General features: G+C 48.5%; 1 protein-coding gene across 2 annotated transcripts in view; it reads left to right on the forward strand.

Annotated features, from left to right (window-relative positions):
* The first annotated feature begins 7,765 nt into the window (after positions 1-7,765).
* The window catches only part of MYO1D (myosin ID), a 273,970-nt gene continuing 255,153 nt past the window's right edge, over positions 7,766-26,582 (forward strand). For both annotated transcript variants that reach the window (XM_008147767.3, XM_054708874.1), the window contains exon 1: positions 7,766-8,154. In XM_008147767.3, coding sequence (XP_008145989.2) covers positions 8,060-8,154 — 95 coding nt within the window. In that variant the 5' untranslated portion in view covers positions 7,766-8,059. The remainder of the gene's footprint in view (positions 8,155-26,582) is intronic.

Consider the following 26,582-nt stretch of genomic DNA (forward strand, 5'->3'; position numbering starts at 1 on the left):
ACGAACAAATGTGTTCAAGATCACATAAGTAGTAAGTTGAAGAGCTAGGAATTAAACTCTGACACCAAAATTTCCACCGATATATCTCCAAGTTAGGCCCCCTGCCCACCTTCAGCAGCATCTCCTGGGCTACTTATTAAAACAAAGATGCCCAAGCCCCATCCTAAGGCTCTGCTACAGGTACCTGAAGTTTGGGTGCCACTGGACCACCACTGTATGGGGAAATGCCACTCTGAACCGAATCCTATTCAGAAGAGCTCATTAGAGACTTGGAAAGAATGGGAACACCAGGGGAAAGTGACTGTGGCATGGCTGAGAGATAAGCACAGTCGGACACAGACCTTAGAAATGGAGAAGGCAGACTTCAAAGAGGTCAGAGAAAAGAGATTCGGGATTCTGTGGATAGCAACTCTAAAAGGCAGGCCAACTCAAGAAAAATGGGAGGCTCTTCCTTATCTGGCGATGACCTTGGCGGCCCTCCTGGATTATAGTGCACTCGACCCTGGTCCTATCTCAGTGGAATATTAGACCCAAAGGCCATCCCAAGCTCATAAATAGGGATAATGAGTAACCAGAGCAGAAGATAGGATGGTTGGGAGCTGGTTGGCGTATAGGGCGTGCAGTGAGTCTGGGCAGTGATTCAGGAGTCAACCTGAGTGAAGGGTGTTGGAATCTGCTTTTTGTGGAGACACCTGCAGGGGGTGGGGGTGGCCTAATGAGTCAAATGGTCCAGGCATCATAGCACATTGTAGAGGGGATTCAGGCCTTGGGTGGGATATTAGATTACACGGCCTCTGAGGTCTCCTAGATTCTGTGGATTCTGCTTTTGCGTTTTTAAAAAAATATTTTTTATTCATTTCAGAGAGGAAGGGAGAGGGAGAGATAGAAACATCAATGATGAGAGAGAATCAATGATAAGAGAGAATGCATGCCCCCCACTGGGGATGGAGCCAACCCAGCATATACTGTGACTGGGAATTGAACTATGACCTCCTGGTTCATAGATCAATGCCCTACCACTGAGCCACACCAGGTGGGCTGGATTCTACTTTTAAATCATTGAAACTTTCCCCTCGTCTCATTTCTTTAGGGTTAGGTTGTCAGAATTTGGATAAAAATACTGCTCATATTATTTCTACTTCTAGATAGTCTGAAGAATTAATCCAGTTGATTGGAAAAAGTCAGAGACTCACTCTGTGCATTTTAATGTCATCTGACTTCATGATCTTAACTCTAGGAGACGGGTGCTGCCCACCCGCTGAGAAGCTCTGGGTGACTGGCCGGAGGAGAGCGGGCTGGGAGGCGGATTAGGAGATGTCACCTAGAGCATGATATCACATTCCTCCTGGAATGTCAGTTCTGTAGACACTAACCCAATATTAATGGTAGATGATGTTAGTACTAACTACGTGCTACTTTGTCTGGTGAAGGGAAGAAGGGAATTGAAATTTTTCTCAATCCCAGCAATATCTTCTTTAAAAAAAAAATATATATATATATATATAAATATATATATATGAAATCATATATATATATTTTATTTCAGAGAGAGGAAAGGAAGGGGAGAGAGAGATAGAAACATCAATGATGAGAGAGAATCATTGATCGGCTGCCTCCTGCATGCCCCTTCCTGGGGATGGAGCTCGCATCCCGGGCATGTGCCCTGACCTGGAATCGAACTGTGGCCTCCTGGTTCATAGGTTGACACTCAACCACTGAGCCACACCGGACAGGCTCCAAGTGATTCTTATACACTTTAAAGTGGGAGACATCCTGCCTCAATCCATGCATCAGCTGTGGATGTGCCTTTTGGTTTTCCCTTTCATGAGTTCCTCTCACACTTCCGCATTTTCTAGCTCTAGTTTGAGATTTAGTGGTTTTCTGGCTTGGGGCTCAGAGAAATGCCCCACGATCCTTGCAGTAGAATATTGCATTTACTAGTTTATTAACCCACAATGAATTCACCTATTCTAGTGAAGAAATACCTAAGGGGCACCAGGCACAGCTTGAGGGCTCGAAAGGAAAGGATGATCAGGGCATGGCTATACCCACCCATTTCCTAGTTTATTAACCCACAATGAATTCACCTATTCTAGTGAAGAAATACCCAAGGGGCACCAGGCACAGCTTGAGGGCTCAAAAGGAAAGGATGACCAGGGCATGGCCCCTGTCCTGGAGAGTTTAGGGACACGCCTAAGACAGCCAACTCCAACCCAGTGTAATAAGTACTTACGTCATTATCAAAGAGGATGCATTCCAGTGACATGTCTGTAGTCAGAAACTATGCTGTCCTAGGCAGGAACAATTCTGGCCGCAGCCCCAGGCTGTGTCCGCCTGCGCCGTCCGATTCTGTCTTTCCTGTGGCCTCAAATCGGTGGCTCCTCTGCCCACAGAGGAGGATGTGCTCTTGGGACAGTCCCTCTCTGGTGACTCACAGGATACTGACAGTGATGACACGCTTACATTCTTCTCTACGACTCCCCAGTGACGAGGACCTGGGGTGTGACCCTTCCCTTAGCCCAGGGGTTCTTAACTTGGGATGCCGAGACAGGTTATTTTGGGCGGCAGGGCGGTGGGGGAGGGGAAGGTGGGTATGGGGAGGAGCCCACGGGCCAATTGCTTTGTGTATGAGCTTGATACATTTGTCTTGGGAGCCAAAGACCACACGTTATCGTCAAAGGATGGCGACACCTAAACATTGAGAACCAGTGCCTGTTACTGTCCGCCTGCTGCCCTGAGACCCTGGCAGAGGCAGCCCCTTCCTTCTCTCCTTCCTCCTCCATCTCCTCCCCCTCTTCGCGGGCACCTCCCAACTTCCTCTGTGCTTCGTTTGATTATATTAAAAGGAGCTCTGCCTGCAAGTATCAGCCATTCCAAAGAGCTAAGGGAAGATCCTTGTCCCCAACTCAACGCTGTCACAGGTAAGCTCCGCTGGGCCACAGGGACAGAAATCCCTGGGACCCAGAACCAGGTCTGTGCCCTCCTGTGTGCCCCCACAGCACCCTGGATCAGTCATTGGCTGGCTGATCCTCTGTCTTTAATAACTAGAAGTGAGAAGATGAAATTCTTAAGTCACTTCCTGGGCTTTCAGGGTGGTTAATGCCCGTGATCCCTGCTATGAAAACCCTCTCTCCTGTGTCCTGTGGGATGTCTATACTGGGAAAGGCAAGGGTGCAGGAGCTGGGGGTGGGGTAGGGGAGCAGTCCACAGGTGGGCAATACATTGACAAGAGGGAGGCAACGGTTGGGTCTGTTTTTTTTTTTGTGTGTGTTTTTTTTAAATATATATTTTATTGATTCTAGAGAGGAAGGGAGAGGGAGAGAGAGATAGAAACATCAATGATGAGAGAATCATTGATTGGCTGCTTCCTGCACACCCCCTACTGGGGATTGAGCCCGCAACCCAGGCATGTGCCCTTGGCTGGAGTCGAACCTGGGACCCTTCAGTCCGCAAGCCGATGCTCTATCCACTGAGCCAAACCAGCTAGAGCTGGGTCTGTTTTTACTTAAACAAATTTAGGCTCGCCCTAGCTGGTTTGGCTCAGTGGATAGAGTGTCTGCCTGTGGACTGAAGGGTCCCAGGTTCGGTTCCAGTCAAGGGCACATACCTGGGTTGTGGGCTCGATTCCTCCCCCCACCCCCAGTAGGAGGCGTGCAGGAGGCAGCCGATCAATGATTCTCTCTCACCATTGATGTTTCTATCCCTCTCTCCCTCTCCCTTCCTCTCTAAAATCAATAAAATTATATTTTTAAAAAGTTAGGCTCCTTTAACCATAGAAAACATATCTTGGATGCGTTCAAATCCAGCCATAGGCATGAAAGAGGAGAAAGTACATTTTGAATAATATCCAAGGCAGAGAGTTCCATTTCATGGCTATAAGGCTGTGAGTGCATCATGAAGGTACTCTGCAACATAAATGCGCCTTCCTACTTCTGCTCTGGAGTCACTGGGGCTAACAACATGCGGTGTGACTGCTTTTCCCGGCCTTCCTGCCTGGGTCTGGCAGGACTCAGGCTGCGATGAGTTGTCTTCCTGGATTCAGAGCACCTGGTAAAGAGAGGGAGGGTGGGGCAGCCCAGAAGCATGCTGGGAAGGTAGAACAGGGGCAAATATTTGCTGTGGAAGATTCAGAGTTGATTTTCATGGATAACCTGGAGCAGATCCTCTACAGCAGCCGTCAACTACAGACGTGTTTTCCCAACAGCAGCTTCTGTTCAGTGTGAACATAGTGTGCCGGCTTGGCCCCATGGAGAAGTGAGCACAGCCTTGAGACCTGCTTCTAGGGGCAGGAGACGAGAATGAGATAAATGCTGACAAAGACTGATTTCAATGCAGAAGATCGACCGAGGGGGTGGATTACAACCTCACATCACATAAGCCACAGATCAGAGACCATCCCATTTTCATTTATCAAGCAGCTGTTTATTAAGAGCTTCATACACTAGGCACTGTGCTACCAGGTGCCAGAGTTACATCCGAAAACAGGACACCGCTTCCAGCCCTCATGGCCCCCTCAGTCTGAGAGATGGACAATGGGCTCAAGTGTGTTCGGTGCTGTAACAGGAGTGACACTTCCAGGGTGGTGTGGGGGCACAGAGGAGGGACAGCCAACCCTGACTTAAGAGATCATGGAAGCCTTCTTGGAGGAGGTGATGTTGAGGCTGAGAGCTAAGGGATGAGCAGAAGTTAGCTAGGCCACAGCGGTGAAGGCTGACAGCAGGAAAGAATTTCAGGCAGAGAGCAGGATGTACCCTGTCTGGGACATATGGCCATATTTGACAACTAAAGCAAACATTGCATTATTTGTACTTTTAGAATTGTTCCTTCAGTGTTTATAATCTCCTAGCACAGCAATGGCAACCAGAGCTAACAGATATTCTCTATCAGTTTTCAAAATGTGTTCTGGTTTTTCAGTTCTGTAAACGCCTGTTGTGACTTTCATGTGTAAGTATTATTTGAGTTCTCAAAGATTATTTTAAATAAAGTTTTTAACAGTTTTAGACCATTATTTGATTTTTAACTTTATATTTTGAAATAATTTAAAACGTAAAGAGAAGTTACAAAACTATAAAAAAGCTCCCATATATTCTTTATATATCCACCAATTGTTTACATTTGCTTTATCCATCTATCTATGGGTATATCCAACACATTATTATTATCTTTGCCAAACAACTTGAGCCATCATACCCTTTAGACCTAAATACTTTACAGTGTATCTCCTAAGAACAAAGACATTTTGGTACAGAACCACAGCACAATTATCAAATTCAGGAAAACCAACTAATATACGGTCTGTATTCAAATTTCACCAATTCTCCCAATAATGTCTTTTACCTTTTTCTAGTGTGAGATCCAGTCCAGGTCACACATTGCCTTTAGTTGTGGTGTCTCTCTGGGGTCCTTTAACCTGGCCCAGCCCTTCTTTGTCTCATGCCATTGATGTTTTTGAAGAGTGCGGATTGGCTGCTTTGTAGAATGCCCCCTAATGTGGGTTTATTTGGTGTTTCTTCAGGATTAGATTCAGTTGATGCATATCCAGCAGGTGAGTGACATTAATGTCTGTTTTAGGAGATCACAACACTCATGTGTATCTCATTATTGGTGATGTTCATTTTTATTTTGGTTTTTGGTATATTATTTTCAAGTGTAACACACACACATACTACATATCCAAACGTGTTCACATACAAATTTTATCACAAAGGAGATTAACGAGCTAACCGGCTCTACAGTTCCTTGTTTGAATGCAGACTTCAGTGTTTAGTTTCTCTGGCCATCTCTGCACATATTGTAACTTCCTGTAAATGGGTCATTGATTCATCAGATTGTAGCTGTGTTTTGGCCTTTAAAAAGGCTGGATGTGAAACTGTAGGAGTAAAAGCTGACTGCTTACCCATGCAAATCAGAATTGTCTTGATACTGTACAACCAAAACCACATGCAAAAGAAAACTGGGATCCTGAGGCCGATGTAAGGTGACAATGAGCCCTGCTAGACAGATCTGGGTTCATTAAAAGAGCCTCATTTGTCTCAATGCCTGATTTTATACTAATCTCGGCTTATAATATACCCTTTGCATATGTTCTGCATATATGTTATATACGTTGCGCTCCTGTATGAGATACTGATAGAAACAAGAGTTCCCTTGCTTTGGCCATTTGAAACCCATCGCTGTATATCACTGTATAAATCATACCCACTGTACAATCTCTTTTGTTCTAGTGACCCAGTGCTCAGGAAATATACATACATACATTTAGTAATAGGTCATTGAGTGTGGTCCCTGATTGCTCCCAATAGAACAACATTTGAGATTTCTTGCTTTTCTTTGTGGAAACCCAGTTCTCTTTTGTTAAAACATACCAATACCAGCATTTTATGACTATACCATACTCTATGCAATCACCTGTTTAGCCACTGGCTGGCCCACACAAAGGACCCACGTAAAGGACAGTCCTAACATGGACCGTGTCTTACTCCACAAATGAGGACACTGAGACCCACAGGGGTTTCTTTGGAGGAAGGAGAGATGCCAGTGGTGGTCAGACTGCAGTTCTGCCTGGGCAAGGGGTGGGGCAGCTCTCGGGGGAGGTGACCAAGCTGCCTTTCCCGCTCTCTCGGCCAGGGTGGGTTTTGGCAGCTGAAGCAGGCCGTGAGCAGGGTCCTTCCGGCTGTTTTACTCAGTCAAATTGGCCCACAGAGCTGAAGCCCATCCAGGTCTTTGGGGGCTTCCAGATTCCCTAGTAGATTTTGGAACAGAAAATGGTCCTCACGGGAACACCAGGCAGAAGAGGAGCTGCCTTAGAAAGCCATTTATAAAATATTTTTATTGGGAAATGCAGTCAAAGTTCCCAAGGAATTTTCCAAGCTCAACCAATGTATCTATAAATTGGAGACCACCGAAGCTTGTTCTAGTCCATTGAACCACTGTGGACTTCATAGCTACAGGTGCAAGGCAGTACAATAGGACTTGGTGGGTGCCAAGGGGGGATATCGGGACATTTAGGGCATGAACCCATGCTCAGGTAGCCTCCAATAATCCCAGGGAGATGATCCATACATATATTAAAAACTTAATAATAATATAAGCGGATGTTTGATGATATGCTCAGAGGAGTGGAAGAGAAGGGTGGATTATGGGACATTGGAAAAGGAAAGCATGTGGCTAACCGCTGGGGCTCATCAGCCAAATGACCTGGATGAAAATGCAGCTTCCCCACTTCCTAGCCATGTGGCAAGTTACTTAACTTCTCTAAGGCGCTTTGGTCACTTTTATTGTCACCAACATGTTAGCTGTTATTCTTTCAGTCTGAGCGCAAAACATCCTTTCCAGGCGAAGATGTGAGCAGAGAAGCAGAAGGGGGCTTCGCGGCTGGGTGACTGGATCATTAGGAATTACCCTCGCCAAAAGCTCCGCAGGCGACTTTTGTGACTTGGTTGGCATTTGCCAAGCGAGGGCGAGAGGCCGCCACCCTGGGCACTTGATCCCACCCACCCTCCTACGTCCGCCCTCCTCGGCCCCGCCCCGCGAGGTGCCAGCGCCGGTCCCCAGAGGGCGCTGCCGCCCCGCGCCCGGCCCGGCCCCGCGCGCGCCCCCGCCCCGCGCGAGCGCGCCGCCCAGGTGAGGAGGCGGAGGCCTGCGCCGCCGCGGGGCGGGATCTCGCCGGCGGGGCGGGGCCAGGCGGAGCCCGAGAAGCCGGGGCGGGGCGGGGCGCGAGGCCGCGGGGCCGTGGCCAGACCCAGGCCAGAGGCGGGACCAGCCGCCGCCGTCTCCGTCTCGGTGTCCCGGCCCCCACAGCGCCAGGCAGCCGCCGCGGGAGAAGCGGAAACTGCCGGGTGCGCCGCGCGGACCGAGAGCGCGCCGAGGAGCAGCGGGGCGGCCTCTGTCCGGCCCAGACCCTCCGAGCGGAGCACGGCGCCCCCTCCCCCGGAACCCCCAGCCCGCGGCCTCGCCCCGGCCCCGCCCGAGCTCGCCGCGCGCCCCCGGACCGGCTCCCGCGACCCCAGCGCGCCCACCTGAGCCCGGCAGCGCCCACCTAAGCCCGTTCGCCGGCGCCATGGCGGAGCAGGAGAGCCTGGAGTTTGGCAAGGCGGACTTCGTGCTGATGGACACCGTCTCCATGCCCGAGTTCATGGCCAACCTCCGACTCAGGTGAGGGCGGAGCGGCCGGGCGCCCTGGCGCGAGCCTGCGCCGCGCCGAGAGGGGGCGCCCCTGCGGTGCGGCCGGGTTGTGGGTGCGGGGGCGCCCCGAGCTCAAGGAATGGGGTGCCACCGGAATGGGGTATCCCGGGCTCTTTGCCGCGGGAGGACGCCCCGGGCGCGGCTGCCTTGGCGTGGAAGGGGCGTGCTGAGCTGGAGGGCTGCGCCTCCCTGAGAGGGGGTGCCCCGGGTGCTGTCCGGACGCGGGGGTGGGGTGGGTGGGAGGTGTAAGGGCTGTGCGGAGCTGGAGGCAGCGCTGGGGGCCGAGCAGGCTAGTGTGCTCCCCCAGGTAAGTGATGTGGGCGGGCCGGGTGACCTCATGGAAACAAAAGTAAAGGAGAGTAACTTTAGGGAGAGCCGAGGCGGCCCGAAGTCCCGGGAAGACCAGAGGTTGTTCAGGAGAGGAGCTAGGGGCGCATCCCGGTTTCGCACTTGCTGCTCTTCTTTTTCTCTTCCCTTCTCCCCCCCACTCGCCCCTCCCTGGCGTGGTTCCATCGCGTCGTGCAGGATGCTATGGAGCGATCCCTGAGCTGTCTGTTCCAGGACACGGGCTATTTTTTAGTTACTCTCTACACGTAATTAGACACGTTTCCAGACATCCAAGAGACTGCTCGGCTTGCCAGTGCCAAGATAAACTGTCTGAATTTGACAAGGCGTTCATGGTTTCAGTTTTTTTTTTTTTTTCTTTCAAGGAGTTATGGATGGAGCCCTTGTGTTATTGACATCCTTGAAAATGCAGTCACAACTCAGCACCCCCAAATGAGCTTCCAAAGACGACTTTATTTTTAGAAAGTCTTCTACATGTGATTTCTTTCTTTTGATAGAGTAATATGTAAGCAGAGCTTTAAAGTAGTTTTTTTTTTTTTTTTTAACCATTACAGTAAATAGAGTTTCAAAATAACCGAGTTTTGGTCTGTGCGTTTCCTGGAAGTTCTGGCCAGGTTTATGTTAAATATCACACCATACTCGTAGGAAGTGAACACCATAATCTAGGTTTTGGTGCTTAACTCACCCCACATCTCAGTATTAGTTACCCCTGCTGGTCTCAATTTGTATTTGAAAACCTTGTTTAACCTTTGCAATGGCAAACCCCCATTAGCGTCTTCATCTTGCTCGTGGCCAGATTTCCTTGTGTCCCGGAGGCTGGGACCTAATTTTCTACACCTGCCTGTTACAAACACACACACCTGAGTGAGTTTCCTCATTTGTAAAATAATGAGGACTTTTCAAGATTTTTCAGCGCTTAATTATATTTTCCTTTTGCTTTCACATATCATTGGTTGCAGAGGTGTATTTTATTTATTTATTTATTTATTTTTATTGATTTCAGGGATGAAGGGAAAGGGGGGGAGAGAGAGAGAGAGATAGAAACATCAATGATGAGAGAGAATCCTTGATCGGCTGCCTCCTACACGCCCCATACTGGGGATCGAGCTCGCAACCCCGGGCATGTGTCCTGACTGAGAATCGAACCAGTGACCTCCTGGTTCATAGGTCGACGCTCAACCACTGAGGCACACCAGCTGGGTGGTTGCAGGTTTTCTAAGTGAGAGGTTTGAATCTTAAGATGATTAATGTGAGCCAAATGAAACTATGTGCACGGAAGAGAACTTGGCAGTTTAATTCCACATTTGTATAAGGCACCCTAGGAGGTAGGCTGGGAGGATCCAAAGATCTATAAAATGTGCTCCACGCCTCTCAGAGAGGGGTCATGTCCAGGAAGACAGGGAGAAAGGTGAAAATTGCTTTTGATTTAAATAATAGGTGAAGAAAACAACAGAAGAGCTCATTAAGCCTTATAGAGCTTAGGTGATTCTTTGCTAAGTACTTGAAGAGGGAGATGCTTGAGGCTGGCTTAGACCACCATGTAGAGCAAGCATGCCAAACTCAAAGGCTAACAGGCCAAATAAACGAGGCGTGCAGCCCAGAGGCCGTGAGTTTGACATGCTTGATATAGAGGATGAGCGAAGTTGAGTCGTAAAGGATGCGTACGATTTGTCTAGGAGGATAGAGTAGCATGAGCAGAGGTGTGGAGGCACGAAAACCTACTCTGGGTGATAGTAGGTTATAGAATACGTTATCTGGAGGGGAAGGAGTTGTGGGAGGAATCCCCCCAGCTCTCATTAGCACGACCTCTGGCTAATGCCCAGGGTTCTAGGTCTGCCTTCACGCTCAGTCACCAGGTCAGTCAAGATTCTGGATGTTCAGACCTGGGTGTGTATGTGTCTCATCTGTGTGAGCACTTGACAACTCTTAGAATTGGCTGCAGTTCTCATCGTACAGATTCGGCGATTGTTCACGATTGACTTACATGCTGCCAGCGATTTGTTCCCCGTAGCTGTAAACACAATCCCGGCAAAGGGGAGCAGAGCCCTTACCCTCCTCCCCCGCTGTGAACCCCGAAGACCCAGGGGGAAGCAGTCCTCTCTCCGGTAGTCTGGATTTCTTGTCACCCTGATACCCCTGCAGACTGTTTCAGTGGGCAGCTGCTTGAGCTCCTGGGACGCTTGCACTTTGCAGAAGGAGACCAGAAACTCACTGCAGGTACAGGTGCTCTTATGTGAGGTTGTAGTGTTTTCAGCTCCCAGGACATGGGTGGTTGGGCCATACCATGTGTATGTTTATGGTTGGGTCCAGGCGAGATTTGAGAGTATCTCATCTCTCAGTAGTAAGTGTGCACGTGCCCCGCCATTCCTGCCTTCCCGACCTGGGCTTCTCTCACTCCGTGGGAATGTCCTGTCCTCTGCTCCCCACCTGGCTTCTGCAAGGCCCTCTTTAGGATTTTTGGTCTGTGACGTACAGTGGGGTCCCCAAGGCTGCCATTGTCTCGGGGGTCTGTGTCATCCCAAACTCGACTTTAATTTTTCCCACAGCAGCACCCAGCACACTGGTGGGCGCATTCTTGTGACGGTGTTTTTCGTCGAGAGAAAAAGAAAGAATGTTTCGCTTTCCTTGTTGACCCTTTCATGACATTGTCCGTTTAGAGTTACCTTCTTCTTTTGCTTCTGCGCTGGCCTTTTCTTTTCCTGTTGGAGCTAAAGCTTGACTTTTAGACATCCGCTACCATGGGTGCAACTTTCCCCTTAGTGTTTCTGTTTTTAAAAATGGACGCAGGTGGGTGTCTGTGCAGGAGGCAAGATTGAAGGGTGATGTGGATTAGTGGGAGTCAGTACCTATATCGGAGGAGGAGTTTCAATTTTTATGTTTTACCCTTATGCCCCAAACTGCCAGTAGCTTGAGGGACGTCGCCTTTCCCTGCTCGAAGTCTCTTGCTAGGGGAGGTTTTGTTCTATTTGTTTTTACTTTCCGTGGAGGTGGAGGTGGAGGTGGTTTTGGCTGCCACGGTAAGCTCCTCACTCCATTTTCAAGGGTAAGATTCCTCCTGCCTTCACGGTCAGGCATGGCTCCTGCCAACAACCCTCATGACCACTTGGAGCCCCGGCCGTGGCTTCCCCACCGTATTCTGCTTTCCTCGTAGCCACTCCCTTTCTGGACCCGAAGCCCCCTTTGGGTGGGCCATTCCTGTACTGCCGTTTTCCCAGCATTCACAGCAGCGTAGCACCCTCTCTCGAAGTGAGCGCCCCGCCGGGGCGAGCCACACGGAACAAACTGTGCTCCTTGCTCCTCACTTAGCCGCCCCCGTGAAGGGAAGAATGCGGACTGCTGCTCTGGAGTGGCCTCGAGCCGAGGACAGCGTCCCCGTCCCCGAGAGTCCTGCTTCTCATGGCCCAGGACGAAGAAATACACCTTAGGCTCCCGGGAGGCCAGTTTCCTAACTTCGTCGGTGGTGGTTTCTGTTTTAAGAATAAGGGATCGGCTCAGCCTTCTCTCTTGGCTCCTTGGGAAGTTAATGTTTCCTCCCCTCTCTTCTTATTGGCTTTTCTCTGCCATAAAAGCGGTCATTTAAAGCACTCTGTTTGCCAAAGCTACAGGCGACGTCTCCCTTTTAACCTAGCACACTATGTCTTTTATCCCTCTGCTTGGAGCAGGTGTCTCAGCCTTGGCGCTCTTGGCCTTCGGGGACCGCTTTGTTGTGGGGGCTTGTCCTGGGCACCGGAGGACTTTTAGCAGCAACCTTGGCCTCTATCCCCCAGACGCCAGTGGTACCACCCCCCTCCCATTTATGCCACCAGGATGTCTCCAGATATTGCTGAATACCCCTTGGGGCGAGGGGACATTGTCCCCGTTTGAGAGCCACAGGCCTGGGCTGTTCTCCGTCTCTTGGAATGTTCTCCTTCCCTCGCCTCTGCCCTCCCTGCCTGTCACACTCTGACTCGTTCTTGAAGACCAGTTCTGAGACGTCTCTCCCAGTCCGCCACGTCAGGGTTCGTTTCGCTCTTACCTGTGCGCCCGGGGTACATGGACACTGGGTCCTGCCGTTAGAATGTATCACATGATGATGTTCTCTGCACGCCTGCACGCCCACCAGATTGCGAGCTCTTCGAGGACAGAGAGCCTGCCCGGAGGCCTTGTGGTCCTTTGAAACTCCTTACAGCTGAGGAGGTGGGGAACCATCTTTAAGGAAAAGAGCATAAATTATGAACGCAGCCTCAGGTACAGGGCTTTAAAGGGACAGCGCAGGCGAGCGGCTGTGATGCCAGCACACCTCTCCCTTGGTGTTTTCTCTCTGCTGCAGAATCGGGCACCTAGGTGTTCCCTGCATCTTAAAATGAGTTACCTGAGCAGTCAAGTATAGGCTGATTCTTTTTCAACCAGTAGAATCCTTAATTTGAAAAAGCATATAATCTTCTAAAATATATTATACTTATTTTAATACATCTTAACTGTGGTGGCGGCGGGGAGTGGGGTGTAGAATTAGAAAGGCAGCAAACAGGCGCGAGCGCGCACACACACACACACACACACACACACAATCACAATCTCTGTCCTCTTTCTCGCCAGCTCTTTGGTCATTTGGAGAATTTGGTGGGGTGAAGGATCCCTCTTGCTTGCCAGGGGCAAAGGCTTAGCTACTCTGGGTGGTCTTCAGGCAAGGATAAGCCTGCAGTTGGTTCAGAGCGTTGGTTCGAAGTGGCCCTGGTTAGATTTATAGGAGGGGCGGATGGCACACTAAATCTTCTTGGCTTCCCTGTGAAATTCTTTGGCAGCCCCTTCCCGAGGCCTTCGGAAAAGGACAGTGCGCGCTGTGCCTGTTTTGCACATTGGCTTCGGATTGGGACAGAAATGAGCTTTTGGTTTTGGGAGCTGCCATTTGGAGTGAATCACCCTGCCGTCTCGTTTCCTTTCCTGCCCCCCTCCATGACAGATTTCCAAGGCTATTTTTACTCGGGGGTCATTTGCTGACCCTGGAGACTCCTGCTGAATTTAGCTCCCAAATAGAGCCAGATGCGGGTGGAAGCAGGGCCTCAGGAGCGCCGCCGGGCGTTGCATTGCCGATTTAGGAAGGGTGCCGCTGCTGCATTCAAGAGATGAGCTTTGGCCGTTTTGCTTCACGCGGAGACAAAGATGGTGCCTCCGGTATATGGACAGAGATGTGTTTATTTAGTGGCCCCTGTGTCAGCTGTCTGCGCCGTGGATTATTACCCTAATGCGGAGAGCTCTCTGTTGACATTGTCACCTACGTCGGAGCCAGCGCCGCCAAAAGGCCCCTGTCTCCCGGACTGGTCCCGCTGTACGGCCATTCTCTGGCACCCATCGCCGGGTTGCTGTCGGACCGGACAGGATCACTGGCCCTGCTCAGTGGAGCGAGCTGGAAACTGCTGTCCGTGGCGGTGCAGCCCCGCTGGGTCGATGAGCTGTTGATGAGCCTCCCTGACAGGGCCTTATAAAAATGTCAGCTCCATCCATGACTGGGGTCAGAGGGTAACAGCATTCTAAAATATACATTGGAAGCCTCTCTCTCCTTGTCTGTTACACTCCTCGGGTCGAGATGACAGTTTTATTTCCTGTGGGAAGCAGGCTCCGTTCGGTTCAACTGCCATGTAATTACTGGTTAGATCTCTTAATAGAACAGTTTCCCCAAACGTTAGTTTGGGGCATTTATGGGAAGAGGAGGAGGGAGAGCATGCTTGCAACAGGGAGCAGTGGAAAGAGACCTAGCTGACCAAGTTCAAAACCCACTTCACTTCTCTTTTTCTAAAATATATTTTTATTCACTTCAGAGAGGCAGGGAGAGGGAGAGAGAGAGAAACATCAATGATGAGAGGGAATCATTGATCAGCTGCCTCCTGCATACCCCACACTGGGGATCGAGCCTACAACCTGGGCATATGCCCTGACCGGGAATCAAACCGTGACCTCCTGGTTCACAGGTTGACACTCAACTACTGAGTCACGCCAGCTGGGCCAATTCTATTATTTTTTGCTTTAAGACTTAGGGTAAGTTAACTTGCCTAAGTCTCTGTTTCCTTATCTCTCTATATAAAAGCCTAAGCGACCATTTGACCGTTGGACTGGTAGCTATGATGTGCAATGACCACCAGGGGTCAAACGCTCCGACCGGTAGGTTAGGTTGCTGCTGGGGCCCTGCCAGCCCCGAATATGGTTCACTCACACCCCGGATCCAGAGAGGAGGGAGGAGGGAGCCCAATTCCTCTCGGAATTGGCCGTGGGTTAGCTTGCTGCTGGGGCCCTGTCGGCCCCAAATCTGGTTCGCCCACACCAGATTCCCTTTCAATGTGCACAAATCCGTGCACCGGGCCACTAGTACTATATAAAATGATTGCTTTTCAGGATTATTGGGATGAAATCACATGATGTGTAAAAAGTGTCTGGTCAGTGCTTGATACATAATGCCCACCCAACTAATGTTAACTATCTTCCTGAATCCTTCCCAAATGGCCTCACCTCCCTGCCCTGACCCGGTTGCTGCTGGAGGTCTACTTTCACTTCTTCCTTCCTCACGAAGACAGACCTGTTTGCTTTGGTTTGTTTGGGAGGCAAGGATGAAAAATGTGGAAGGGGTTGGGGTTCCTTATGGGGAGAGAGCAAGATAATTGGAGGTGGACAAATGTGGACCTTATCCTGTTTCTGTCCACTTACTACCACCTACGTGGCCTCGGACAAGTAAGTCTGCCTCCCCGAGCCTCTGTTTCTTCATCTGTAAAGACGATGTGTTATTGTGAAGACTAAAGTATAGCACCTGTACTACACGCAGCGTGGTACCCGTAGCAGAGCAGATGCTGGGTCGGTGGTCCGCTGTCCCCAGTCCTGTGGACCACGTTCCTTTGCCATTCCCAATTCTCTGCAGAACTGTCACCCCACACCTACTCATACTCCTGCTCTCTCCAGGGGCATCTCAGCCTAATCTCTGAAAATTGTTTTCAGCTCTTTGGAAAAGGAAATCTGCTATTCCTATTAAAAATTTCCCAAGTATTTTATTCTGCATGTCACACTGTTCTCTGCTTTCACGGAGGTTGGCGACGTTGGTGCCTGAAGTCCCCAGGCACTGTAGCTGGGTGAGGAACTTCAAGTAGAAAGTCGTTTCGTTTGTTTGTTTTAATATGTAACTTGTTTCCTTGTTAAACTATAGACCTGTATTTGTAATACAATCTCCTGGCTTTGAAGTTAGCAACTACGTACTTGAATTCTTGCCTGTGTGCTTAACGTTGTGTTGGGTACTGTGGTGAGCGTTACTTTTTACGAAGTCACTCTTTGCGGGGGTAGCTTTATTGAGAGTAAAAGATGCCTTAATAAACAGACCAACATAAAACAGAATATTACTGAGCCGACAGGAATAGTGCAGACAGTCACTTCTTTGAAGGGGTTCCTGCAGAGAGGGGATCAACATGCCATCTTTTTTAAGAAGAGGACTGGTGCCTGGCCAGCGTGGCTCAGTGGTTGAGTGTCGACCTATGAACCAGGAGGTCTTTGTTTGATTCCCGGTGGGGGCACATGCCTGGGTTGCGGGCTTGATCCCCAGCAGGGGGCATGCAGGAGGCAGCTGATCACGGATTCTGTCTCCTCACTGATGTTTCTATCTCTCTGTCTCCCTTCCACTCTGAAATCAATAAAAATATATTTAAAAAAAATAAAAATAAGAGGACTGGTGACAGTATAATTGAGCTGTATGTGTGTTATGTACTAGAGTTCTGAGGGAATTTCAGGACAAGAGAGAATGGGATTGGGAGTCGGTGGAAAGGGCTCTGTGAGGGGGTAGGGCCTGAGCAGACCCTTGTTGGAAGTAGATGGTCTCTCATTTGGAAACAGTCCCCTTCACACGCCCCCCCCCTCCCCGCCCCCCCGCCCAATGACCCCCGCCGTCCTCACCTTTTCTTCTCTCTCCTCACCCACTCTCAGCACGAGTGGGCTGGCCATGCTGCTAGCCAGCTCCCATTGCTCAAAAACATTTCCCTCCTCACTGTCTGCACTTTTTGTCTTTCCTGTCTAATGCTGCCCCATATTCTTCCAACTAGAGTTTAAAAAGTCCAATACTCCTACTGCAGCACAGCTGCATTCAGGTAAGTTAGCTCGATCCGCTCTTTCTCGTGCCTCGATGAGATCAGTTCGAAGGAGGGTCTGAGAATGTCATTGTTGAGAAATAATTTGGCAGTGTGTGACTGTTCCAGGGATAAGGTATACCTGAGATGGAGATGGGAACTCAGGTGGGAAGGGGTGGGCGGGATATAGTTCGAGCTCAGTTTATTCTTGGGGAGGCAGGCCCTGATGACAGCAGGGACAGGGTCAGAGAAAAACTTGGCCGAGTTAAAAAAGTGTGTCTTGCCTTTGGGCCTAGAAAAGAAAGTGCACATTTTCTGATGCCTGATTGGTGAAATGGGGATGATCTGCTTTTTGGAAGGAGATCATTTTAAAGTAAAGGGTTCTTATAAGCGATTTCATTGGATGGAGAAGGGATTCGAGAGCATCAGCTGGTCCCTCTTGATACTTTGCCCACCTCTCAGTCTCCTCATTGTCCCAGCCTCACCCTCGAAGATATTTTAAGTTTCCAGGCACACCTGCTCCTGTGGGAGAAGTTACTGTTGCGGCTGAATGAGACCTCCTCCATTCCCCCCACGTTTTGTCTCCTTGGTGCGCAGTATAGAAATGAACTTCACCTTAGTGAGATTAAAGTGTTAACTCTAGTAAAGTGACTTAGTTTTAATAAGATTGCTTACTGCTGACAGTGAGGTTTTTAAAAGAGTCATGAGCCAATTCAGAGTCCTTAAAAAAAAAAAAAGTGTTGGGCCAGCTGGTGTGGCTCAGTGGTTGAGCATCAACCTATGAACCAGAAGGTCATGGTTTAATTCCTGGTCAGGGCACATGCCCCGGTTGTTGGCTTGATCCCCAGCAGGGGGCGTGCAGGAGGCAGCCAATCAATGATTCTCATCATTAATGTTTCTATCTCTCCCTCTCAATTCCTCTCTGAAGTCAATAAAAAAATTTAAAAAAAATAAAAAACCCAAATGGGATAGGTGGAAAAAGATATATCAAGGAACAACTTTGCTTTTGTTTCTCTCCGTGTATCTCCCACAATCATATTACTAACACTTGAGGGGTGGGGGTGGGGAGGCGGAATTACTACTATTATATGTATTCAAGAGTCCCATTACTTCTAGAAGCAAACGAATTAGTCAAAAAATGGCTTCATCTGAAACAATGAAGCAGACACCAAGAGAAAGTCAAACCATTTTTTCCCCTCTGACCACAAAGTCTGCTTTGAGTAACTTGTACAATAGGGGATCGTCCGTCTCGGGGTCAGGGTGATCCCGAATGGCTCTGTCTCAAACCACTGCTTTGTGTTCGATATAAAGTCAAGAAAAATTTTATAGTTAATTAAAAAAAAAAAAAAAAAAAGGTCGAACCCCATTAAAAACCTTACGTTTATTTTGGAGAACCCTAAATTGGTTGTTTCCGTTTTGGCTTTTATAGACGTCTTAGTCGTTTTAAGTTTGTGATAAGCGTAGTTCTCAAGAGTGAGGTTGAGTTGGCCGGATGTGCCTTTCTAGCCTCTGTTCCTATAATTAAGGAGAATTTCAAAAGATAAAAATTTAAAAAAGCCCTTAAAACCAACATCTCTAGAGTGGTTTAAATGTCAGTAAGTAAACGGTGAGGAGTATCTCGTTGCATTCAACCTGCCCTGTCCGTTCCTATTTGTGTCCTAACCTCTCGTTTCTGGCCCCGAGGGCAAGGGCCAAGTCGTCTTTATCTCTGAAGGCTTATTTCCAGGCATTGCCGGCAAAATGTTTCTGCCTCCACCAATGAATGAATCAATAGATACATAATATCTATTGATTCATTCATGCCTCTCTGATTCCTGCCTGAACTGTGTATTTTATGTATGTGTTGGACATCATTATAAACTCTGGTTTTTCTGCTGTACCCACAGTCTTTGGGAAGATAGGATAGTGAAAACACCATTGCTCTTGGAGGGGGAGGGGGAATACTAAAATATATTTGGGGTCTTTGTGAAATGGTGGACTTTTCTTTAAAAAGACCTGTAGAACTCAGTCAGGATGCCTGATTTACAAGGGAGAAAACAGACTTTAGTGGCACTGTAATCTTGCTTGTGTCCTGATGTTGCTTACCTTAGCGTTTGACCACATTTTTACCAGCATCGAGATGCTTGTGTATAGCTTTGTATCCTTTGTTGAATATCTCTAAGGGACATGTTTTTATACAGCCAGTCCAGTGACTGTACTTAGTTAGATGGGTGCTCTTTTCTTAATCTGCATTTATTCTGTGGTGTCCCGGGCCACGAGGTACCTGAGGATTCTAGGTGGGGTGGGGCAGGGCTTCCGGCCCCCTGCTGACTACTGCTTTTAATCCAGCAGCTGTGCTGCTACGTATTGGGGTGCCAAGAAGTTTTTTTGTCCAGAAAAAATGCTGTCGCGTTGAAAAAACAAACAAAGACCAACAGTTTTGAAAAACCACTGTTCTAGGTGATTGTCTTCCAGCTGGCTTTTACCCTTGTAAACACGTACAGGGAAGCATGCCCAACCAGAATCATGTGAACACTGGCAGTGCCGTCTGAAATAATGAGCCAAGGAAATAGTTCAGTTCCCCAGACTTCAACATGGCGGTACTACGTGTTGTGTGGCTTCAAACAATTTACTTCAGTTCTCTGAGCCTCTGTTGCCCCATCGTAAAATGGAGCTGGTCCCTACGTTGCAAGGTTAGGTCATGACATGAGACGATAGGTGCGTGGTTCACTGTTCGTAACCCATCGAGGGTGTACTCGAATGCAATGCTCCCTCCGGTCTACTCCTTAAATAGCGTGTGATGGAATATAATTTAATTTTCCTCTTAAATGACTTAGCTCATCCTGACCCAAGTTCTGAACACTTGTTTTCATGCGCTTGGGCTTAATGGGTTATGGGGAATGCTTTGTTCCTCCCGGAATTGATCTGAACAGTTGAACAGTTTAAACGTTTAGAGCCTCTGGGTGACTTTCTGTTGCCTCTTTCAGGGCCCCTCCCTGCGAATGCTCGCTCCCCTGTTAGTGTACAAATCTGGCCGGCTCCGGGATGAGCTCCTGGGGGGAGCGTGAAGAAGGGGTTAATGTCATGTCTTCAGCAGGGGTTGTCTGGGGCTATCAGGCGTAGGACAGGAGTTCTGAGGCGTCTGTGTTTTCCTCTTCTCTGCTCAGAGGTATTTTTCGGTGGCTTTGGTGCGGTGGGCTGGCCAGGCACGTAGGCCGAGGCCGAGTCCTGAGTGGGAAAGGTGCTTCTCCAAAGCGTATCGCTCCCCTGGGCATTTGAATGATTTGTGTGGTTGGAACAAACCGAAGCACGCGGAGTGGCCGTTTCCGCCCCGGGCTCGCGCTCTGACGGCTTGTTGCTGCGGGGTGGGCAGCTGCGATGGGCAGAAGCGATTACTGTTTGCCTCCCTGGCTCCGAGGCCCCTGTTTTATCTGAAACCTTTACTGAAAAGCAACCTCTTCTCTCACCGTCTTGATTTATCCCAGGCGGAGGGTTCTCGCCTTTGGCGCTGTGTCAGCATTGCCCAGCTTTGAAAACATACAGGTTCCCTGGGCGCGGCCCCCGGAGACTCTGAGGCAGTAAGCCTCATCAGAGCCCAGGTGATCGTCATCTGCAGCCGGGTAGGCGCCACCAGCATCCTCGGCTGATGGTTTTTCACTCCACAGGTGTGTTCTGTTCAAGCTAAGTGGGGTGTGACTGTAATGTGAGCTGACCGGTATGTTACTAACAAGTGGATCATGACTTACCCAGATAGTCAGTGTTCTTAGTTCTGTTATGATTATTTTTTTTAAATACATATTTTATTGATTTTTTTACAGAGAGGAAGGGAGAGAGATAGAGAGCTAGAAACATCGATGAGAGAGAAACATAGATCAGCTGCCTCCTGCACACCCCCTACTGGGGATGTGCCCGCAACCAAGGTACATGCCCTTGACCGGAATCGAACCTGGGACCCTTCAGTCTGCAGGCCGACGCTCTATCCACTGAGCCAAACCGGTTAGGGCCTGTTATGATTATTAAGTCAGTTTATTTATTTGATAGTCACTCGTTATTCTTCATCCTTACAACGTGTTTTCTGTTCTTTCCACCTTTGGTTATAGTTGGGCACTTTTAGCACACTTGGTATTATTTCCTTTTTTTCCATTATTTTTTTAAATTAAATTTTTGTTGAACTTACGGGGGTGACATCTTACCTTATAATAGACAAATATGCAAATTGACCGCACCTTCGCTGCGCCCAAGCCACGCCCACCAACCAAGCCACGCCCACCAACCACGCCCACCAGGAAACCGTTGCAGGGACGCTGGGTGTGGCAGAGCCCAAGGCCGGGAAAGCCGCCCTAGGCTTTCCCGGCCTTGGGCGCCAGCGGGAAGCCTGCGCCGATCGCAGGAGACCACTGGGGGTCGGCTCCTGCGATCGGTCGCAGGGACGCTGGGTGCAGCCGAGCTCAAGGCCACCACCCAGGGCCAAGCCCGGACCCTGAAAGAAGGCAGAAGGTGGTGGCCACAGCCAAGGCCTGGGTCCCCGGTGCCGGCAGAAAACTGGTGCAGGCAGCCAGGTGAATGAAGGTCTATTGCACGAATCTTCGTGCAAATGGGCTACTAGTTGGTTAATAAAATTATATAGGTTTCAGGGATACAATTCTGTGATACATCCATCATCTGTATATTGTGTTGAGCTGCATACTTTAGGTTATTTCTGTCACCAGATATCCAGCGAGAAAAGGTATCATCATCCTTGTTAATACTTTAATATATGTCCTTATCATCCTGTGCACATTTATAACTGGACAAACTTTAAAATTTGGAGTCTTCCTGCTTATACGAGATATAATTTGGTAAACAGTTTCCCCATATAACATAGTGGCTTAACCTTTGAAATTCTGATGGCAGCCACGTCTTTATTCTTGTCTGGGTGTGCAGGGACAACCCAGACAGACGAGGCTTCTGCTCCCATTGAGCTGAGGAAGCAGCTGGGGAGACGCACAAAACTGTGGTAAACAAGGAAAGAATAATTATAAGTAGGAATAAGTGTATGAAGGGAAAGAGCAGGGTTCCTCATCGGGGAAATGGCTGCGGTGTGTGTGTGCTGTGTGTGTGCCTGCCACGGAGAAGGCATTTTATGAGGAAGTTGGCTTTGAGATTAGAAGGATAAGGAATCTGGTGGGGGTGGGGGGGCGGGGGAGGAATGGGAGGAGGCAGGTGGGGGGTGGGGAATCCGATAGGAAAGGGTGGTACAGGCCAGGCAGAATCATGAGAGAGGGAGAAAGGAGGGAGATGTTGGTTGATAGACTGATGCTTGTCGTGTTTCAGAAACTGAAGGGCGTCCGGTGAGGCTGGAGTTTTCAGGCAGAGTGGGGACAGGTGATGATGGAGGGCGGGCCAGGGACAGCTTTGCAGAGGGTCTTGGGAAATGGACGATTCAGACTTTAAGTACCCTGGGAAGTGATTGAAGGACGTTACACACCACACATCTTGCAATCACTTCGGAGCGATAGCATACTTTTCAGTCTCTGGGCTTCCTTTCATTGAGCTGCCCGAATTCCCCAGGCGTGGTGGCTCTTCCGAGTGTTTTTGTCAAGTTGGTGGGTGGAGTGTGGACTTGGCAATTACTTTCTATGCGGTCCCTTGAACGATAATATGTACGGATAGTCCTGTCTTGATCTGTAGCGTAGCAAAGCCATTTCTGGGAGTCGGCAGCCCAAGAGCAGTGTCGTGTTGATTTGAACTAAGTCAATCTCTATAATGACTAATAGACTTCCACTGATTTTCGGGGGCATTTATTTTTCTAATTTTATGCTTCAAGCAATAAAAGAAGAATTCTGAGTCATACATTCTCTAAGGATGTCTCTGAGTCATAAAAGTTTAATACCAGGAAGGAACCTTGGAGTTAGTTATCTCGCCGATGTACAGATGCATGAAGTTAGGGACACAGTGAGTATGTGGTTTTGTCCAGGATTCTTCATTGGTTTAGTGGCACAGTTATTACTGGAAGAAAAAAAAAATCTTATCTCATAGCTCTGTATTCTTTTACTTTTTTCTCTCTCTCTTGTTAGCTGTAAAATTGTTTTTGAAATCAAGTAGCAACTCTATAACTTCCACTATTATTCCCCCATTCAAAACAAACTTACTTAAAAAGACCTGAACGGGTTGAAACAATGGAAAAGCTAACAGCGTTAACCATAAACAAATAAATCTCTAGTTCTCTACTGAAGGGCAGCAATGTAAGATCAAACTCACACTGCAGGAGGGCCAAAGAGGAGGGTGTTACTAGACCTTATCATGCATCAACCTGGTCTCTATCAAGAACTGTGGGCTTGGAAGTTCTACTCGGGCTCATGCCACCTCTCCTGGAGGGGTGAACAGTTCCCATTCCACCCTGTGTCGGTTAGACTGCTGTTGGCTGCACCTGAAAGAACCAACAATTGACCAAACAGAAAGGAAACGTAGTATCTCAAGGTAAGGGCTGCCCTGGCCAGTCCTGAAGGCTCCTCGGGTCTGTGATTGGCATCTTGGCCCTGCCTGTGTGCTGGTTCCCTCAGGCTAGTGGAGGTTAGTCACAGCCATCTGTGCAGCCCTCCCAAACACAGTCACACACACACACACACACACACACACACACACACCCCTGCCCCGCCCCCCCCGCCTCCCCCCCCCCCCCCCCAGGAAGGAGAGGGAACCACCTGCTTGTCTGTGCTTCTTTCCTAGGGAGCCCCCCTGGAAGGCTTCCTCACGTTTCATTGGTCAGCGTTTGGTCACATGCAAATGACTAAACCCTGGTTATCATGATTGATTTAGAATAGTCAGGAGCTGAGGATGGAGTTCCCTTTTCCTGAAGCACATGAATATGTGGAAGCAACATGACTATGAGTAGATAACCTGAACAAAACCTGATTCTTTTAGGGAGGGGTGAATTTTAGGGGCAGAATACTGTATTAGAGTGATAGCTCTATCTCTCTATCTCTATCTCTATATGTACATAGATAGATATGTGAGATATATATATATATATACTTTAAAAAAAAACAAGCTTTGTATGTAGCATGTGTTCATTCAGAAAAGAATGCTGTGTGATGAGGGCACTTGAAACTATTCACTTAATGACAAAGGGACAATACATAGGACATGATGACTCAGGTGTGTTTTCCAGTGTCACCCAGCAGTTCTCCCGTTCTCAGTGGACACCAGCTGTTTCCTACACATGGAATAGGCACAAGTCTGGTATTATCCACATGGAAATAGTGTCAGAGCCCACAGGTCAGGAGCTCAGTCCCACAATACTGCCCCCTGATTCAGGCACCAGTCACAAGGCTGGGCTGTCACCTGCGCTTCTGGCAAGCCAGCTGTATATTGGAGGTGCCCATGACCCCTTCCTCGGGTTTGGTTAATTTGCTAGAGCGGCTCACAGATAGAAACATTTGCTTATGTTTACCAGTTGGTTGTAGAGAATATTATAATGGTCCAGACAAACAGCCAGATGAAGAGGTACATAGGCTGAGGTCTGGAATCATCCCGGAATAGTATAAATCAAACTGCGTGAAAAAGGCTCTGTGTGTATGCCAGGATGTAGGATCTGTTTCATGAACTAGGTGGTATAATTCCACGTTTGTAAACAGAGGTGAGTGACATCCTTTCCTGCTTTAAGACAAAGGACAAGAAAATCCAGGGGCCTCGAACCGTGCCAGGAAGACGGGAAGTCCTCAAAGACTGGAGGAAGGGGTATGGAAGGCACAGAAACCAGCTTGAAGGAGCTCCGACTCCTCTGGGTCAGGCCGAGCATCAAATTGAAATATGTAACCGTGGGTCCTATTTGCATAAACTAATGAACACTGTGAAGTTTGGTGAGGACTGAGATATCTACTTAGTACCTGCCCACAAAATGCTCATCCATTAATATCATTGGGGGAAAAAGAAATATTGTTGCAGTGGAGAAGACAGGCAGACACTACCTTACTAAGCGATCAAAAGGAGCAGCGTCAGTAATGGGACACACCAGACACACACCAGGTGAATGGATGCAGCGAGAACACAGCGTCACTTCTGTGACATTCCCGCTAAAGATGCGAAATCCGGGACTAGTCAGAGGAACATTTGGCAAACTCACCTCGAAGGACCATCTTCCACCTAACTGGTTTTCAGAAATGTCGAGTTCGTGAAAATTGAGGAAACACTCTAGAATGAAGGAGGTTAGAGAGACGTGACGAACGGTAAAGCATGACTCTGACCCGGATTCTTTCGCTGTAAGGGACGTGATTGAGACATTTGGTGGAGTTTGAATGGGGTTTGTGAATCCATTGTTAGCAAACGTATCGGCTGTCCGTTCCCTGATGTGGTGATTGTGTTGTGGTTGTGTCGGAGAATGTCCTCGTTTGTAGGAATTACACACAGATGGGTGGCAGGGCTTCAGGTCAGCGAGTTATGAGTCTCAGGTGGTTCAGGGAGAAAGAAGGTACCTGCAACTTTTGTTGTAAGTTTGAGATTGTTTCCAAAACAAAGCAGCTGCTACCTAGACATCACATGGGTCCCCCAAGGATACAGTGAGTCTCTGGTTGTGCAGATTTATTGCAACAGAAGTTGAACGTTCCCTCGCTGAGCTGGGGTTCTTTCTCAGGAAGCCCCTAGAAGAAACGGCTTGTGGTGTCAAGGGATGCTGTGCACCTGGAAGACTGGTCTTCGTGGCATTCTGAGTCCCAAATTCTAAGATTCTGCATATCTGGTTACATATCTTAAAGAATTTATTAAATGATGTGTATGCCTTCAGCATGTACAAATCAGAGGAGATTGACCTCTCATAGCCGTCAGAAGGTGTTAGTTAAAACTGCTCTCTAGAGACTGCGTACACTAAGGGCTGGATATCACTCTCTATAAGAAGTTAATGGTGTAATTGGGTAAAAGGGGCATTGACAAAGTATATGACTCCCCCCGCCCCATAAAGTACTATATAGTAAGGGCCAGGTCATTGGTACCAATGCTCTGCGGTTCAGACCAGGAGGATGTTTCTGTAGCTTCAGTGATTGAGGAGGGCCTTGACAGAGGTAGAGTGTTGGCTTGGGTGTTGGAGATGAGTAAGACTTAGGTATGTGTGAAGTAAGAATGGCAGGCGAGAGCATTCCGTGCACTCGAGCCTCCGCAAATGGGCAGGATGTGTCCAGGGACAATCAGAAGACCAGTCTGACAGGTTTGGAGGTTTCACATAGGAGAGTTCTGCTTTCACGGTTGTATGGTTAGGGAGATAGCACTAGTTTCCATAAAAGAGAAAATGGAGAGGACACTAATGACTGGGACAGCTACCAGCCATCAGGCACTGTGTTAGATGGGTTTTAACTAATCAAGCTCATTCATTCATTCATCTCTTTGAATCTGTTCAGTCTCTCTCTCTCTCTCTCTCTCTCTCTCTCTATATATATATATATATATATATATATATATATTATTGATTTCAGAGAGGAAGGGAGAGGGAGAGAGAGATAGAAACATCAGTGATGAGAGAGAATCATTGATCGGCTGCCTCCTGCACACCCCACACTAGGGATTGAGCCTGCAACCTGGGCATGTGCCCTGACCAAGAATTGAACCTTGATCTCCAGGTTCATAGGTAGACATTCAACCACTGAGCCACTCCAACCGGGCTGAATCTATTCAATCTTACACGATTGAAAGTGAAACATGTATCCAGAGGGAAAATGACTTTGTCAGAGTCACAAACATAGCTAATTAAAAGGCAATTTGAATTTGGAACCAGACTGGTGTGACTTCCAAGCCCATTTCTACTACCCCAGCTGCTTCTTACACCTGGAAGGAGTTAGAGGGCGGTGATAGAGACTGGGGGTCTTGACTGTATGCATAGAATATCGGGAAAAGGAGAAGGTCTCTCAATACCTTCCCTCGTGTTGCGATGGAGATGCCCAGGGGATGTGCCTGTGAGAAGTAGGTTACCAGAAAAGAGCATGAAGTCTGAGGAAAGGGCCAAGGACTGAATCCTGAGGGAAATCTATTTAAGGG

The sequence above is a fragment of the Eptesicus fuscus genome, chromosome 20, assembly GCF_027574615.1.
Source record: "Eptesicus fuscus isolate TK198812 chromosome 20, DD_ASM_mEF_20220401, whole genome shotgun sequence".
In the NCBI taxonomy this organism is placed as follows: domain Eukaryota; kingdom Metazoa; phylum Chordata; class Mammalia; order Chiroptera; family Vespertilionidae; genus Eptesicus; species Eptesicus fuscus.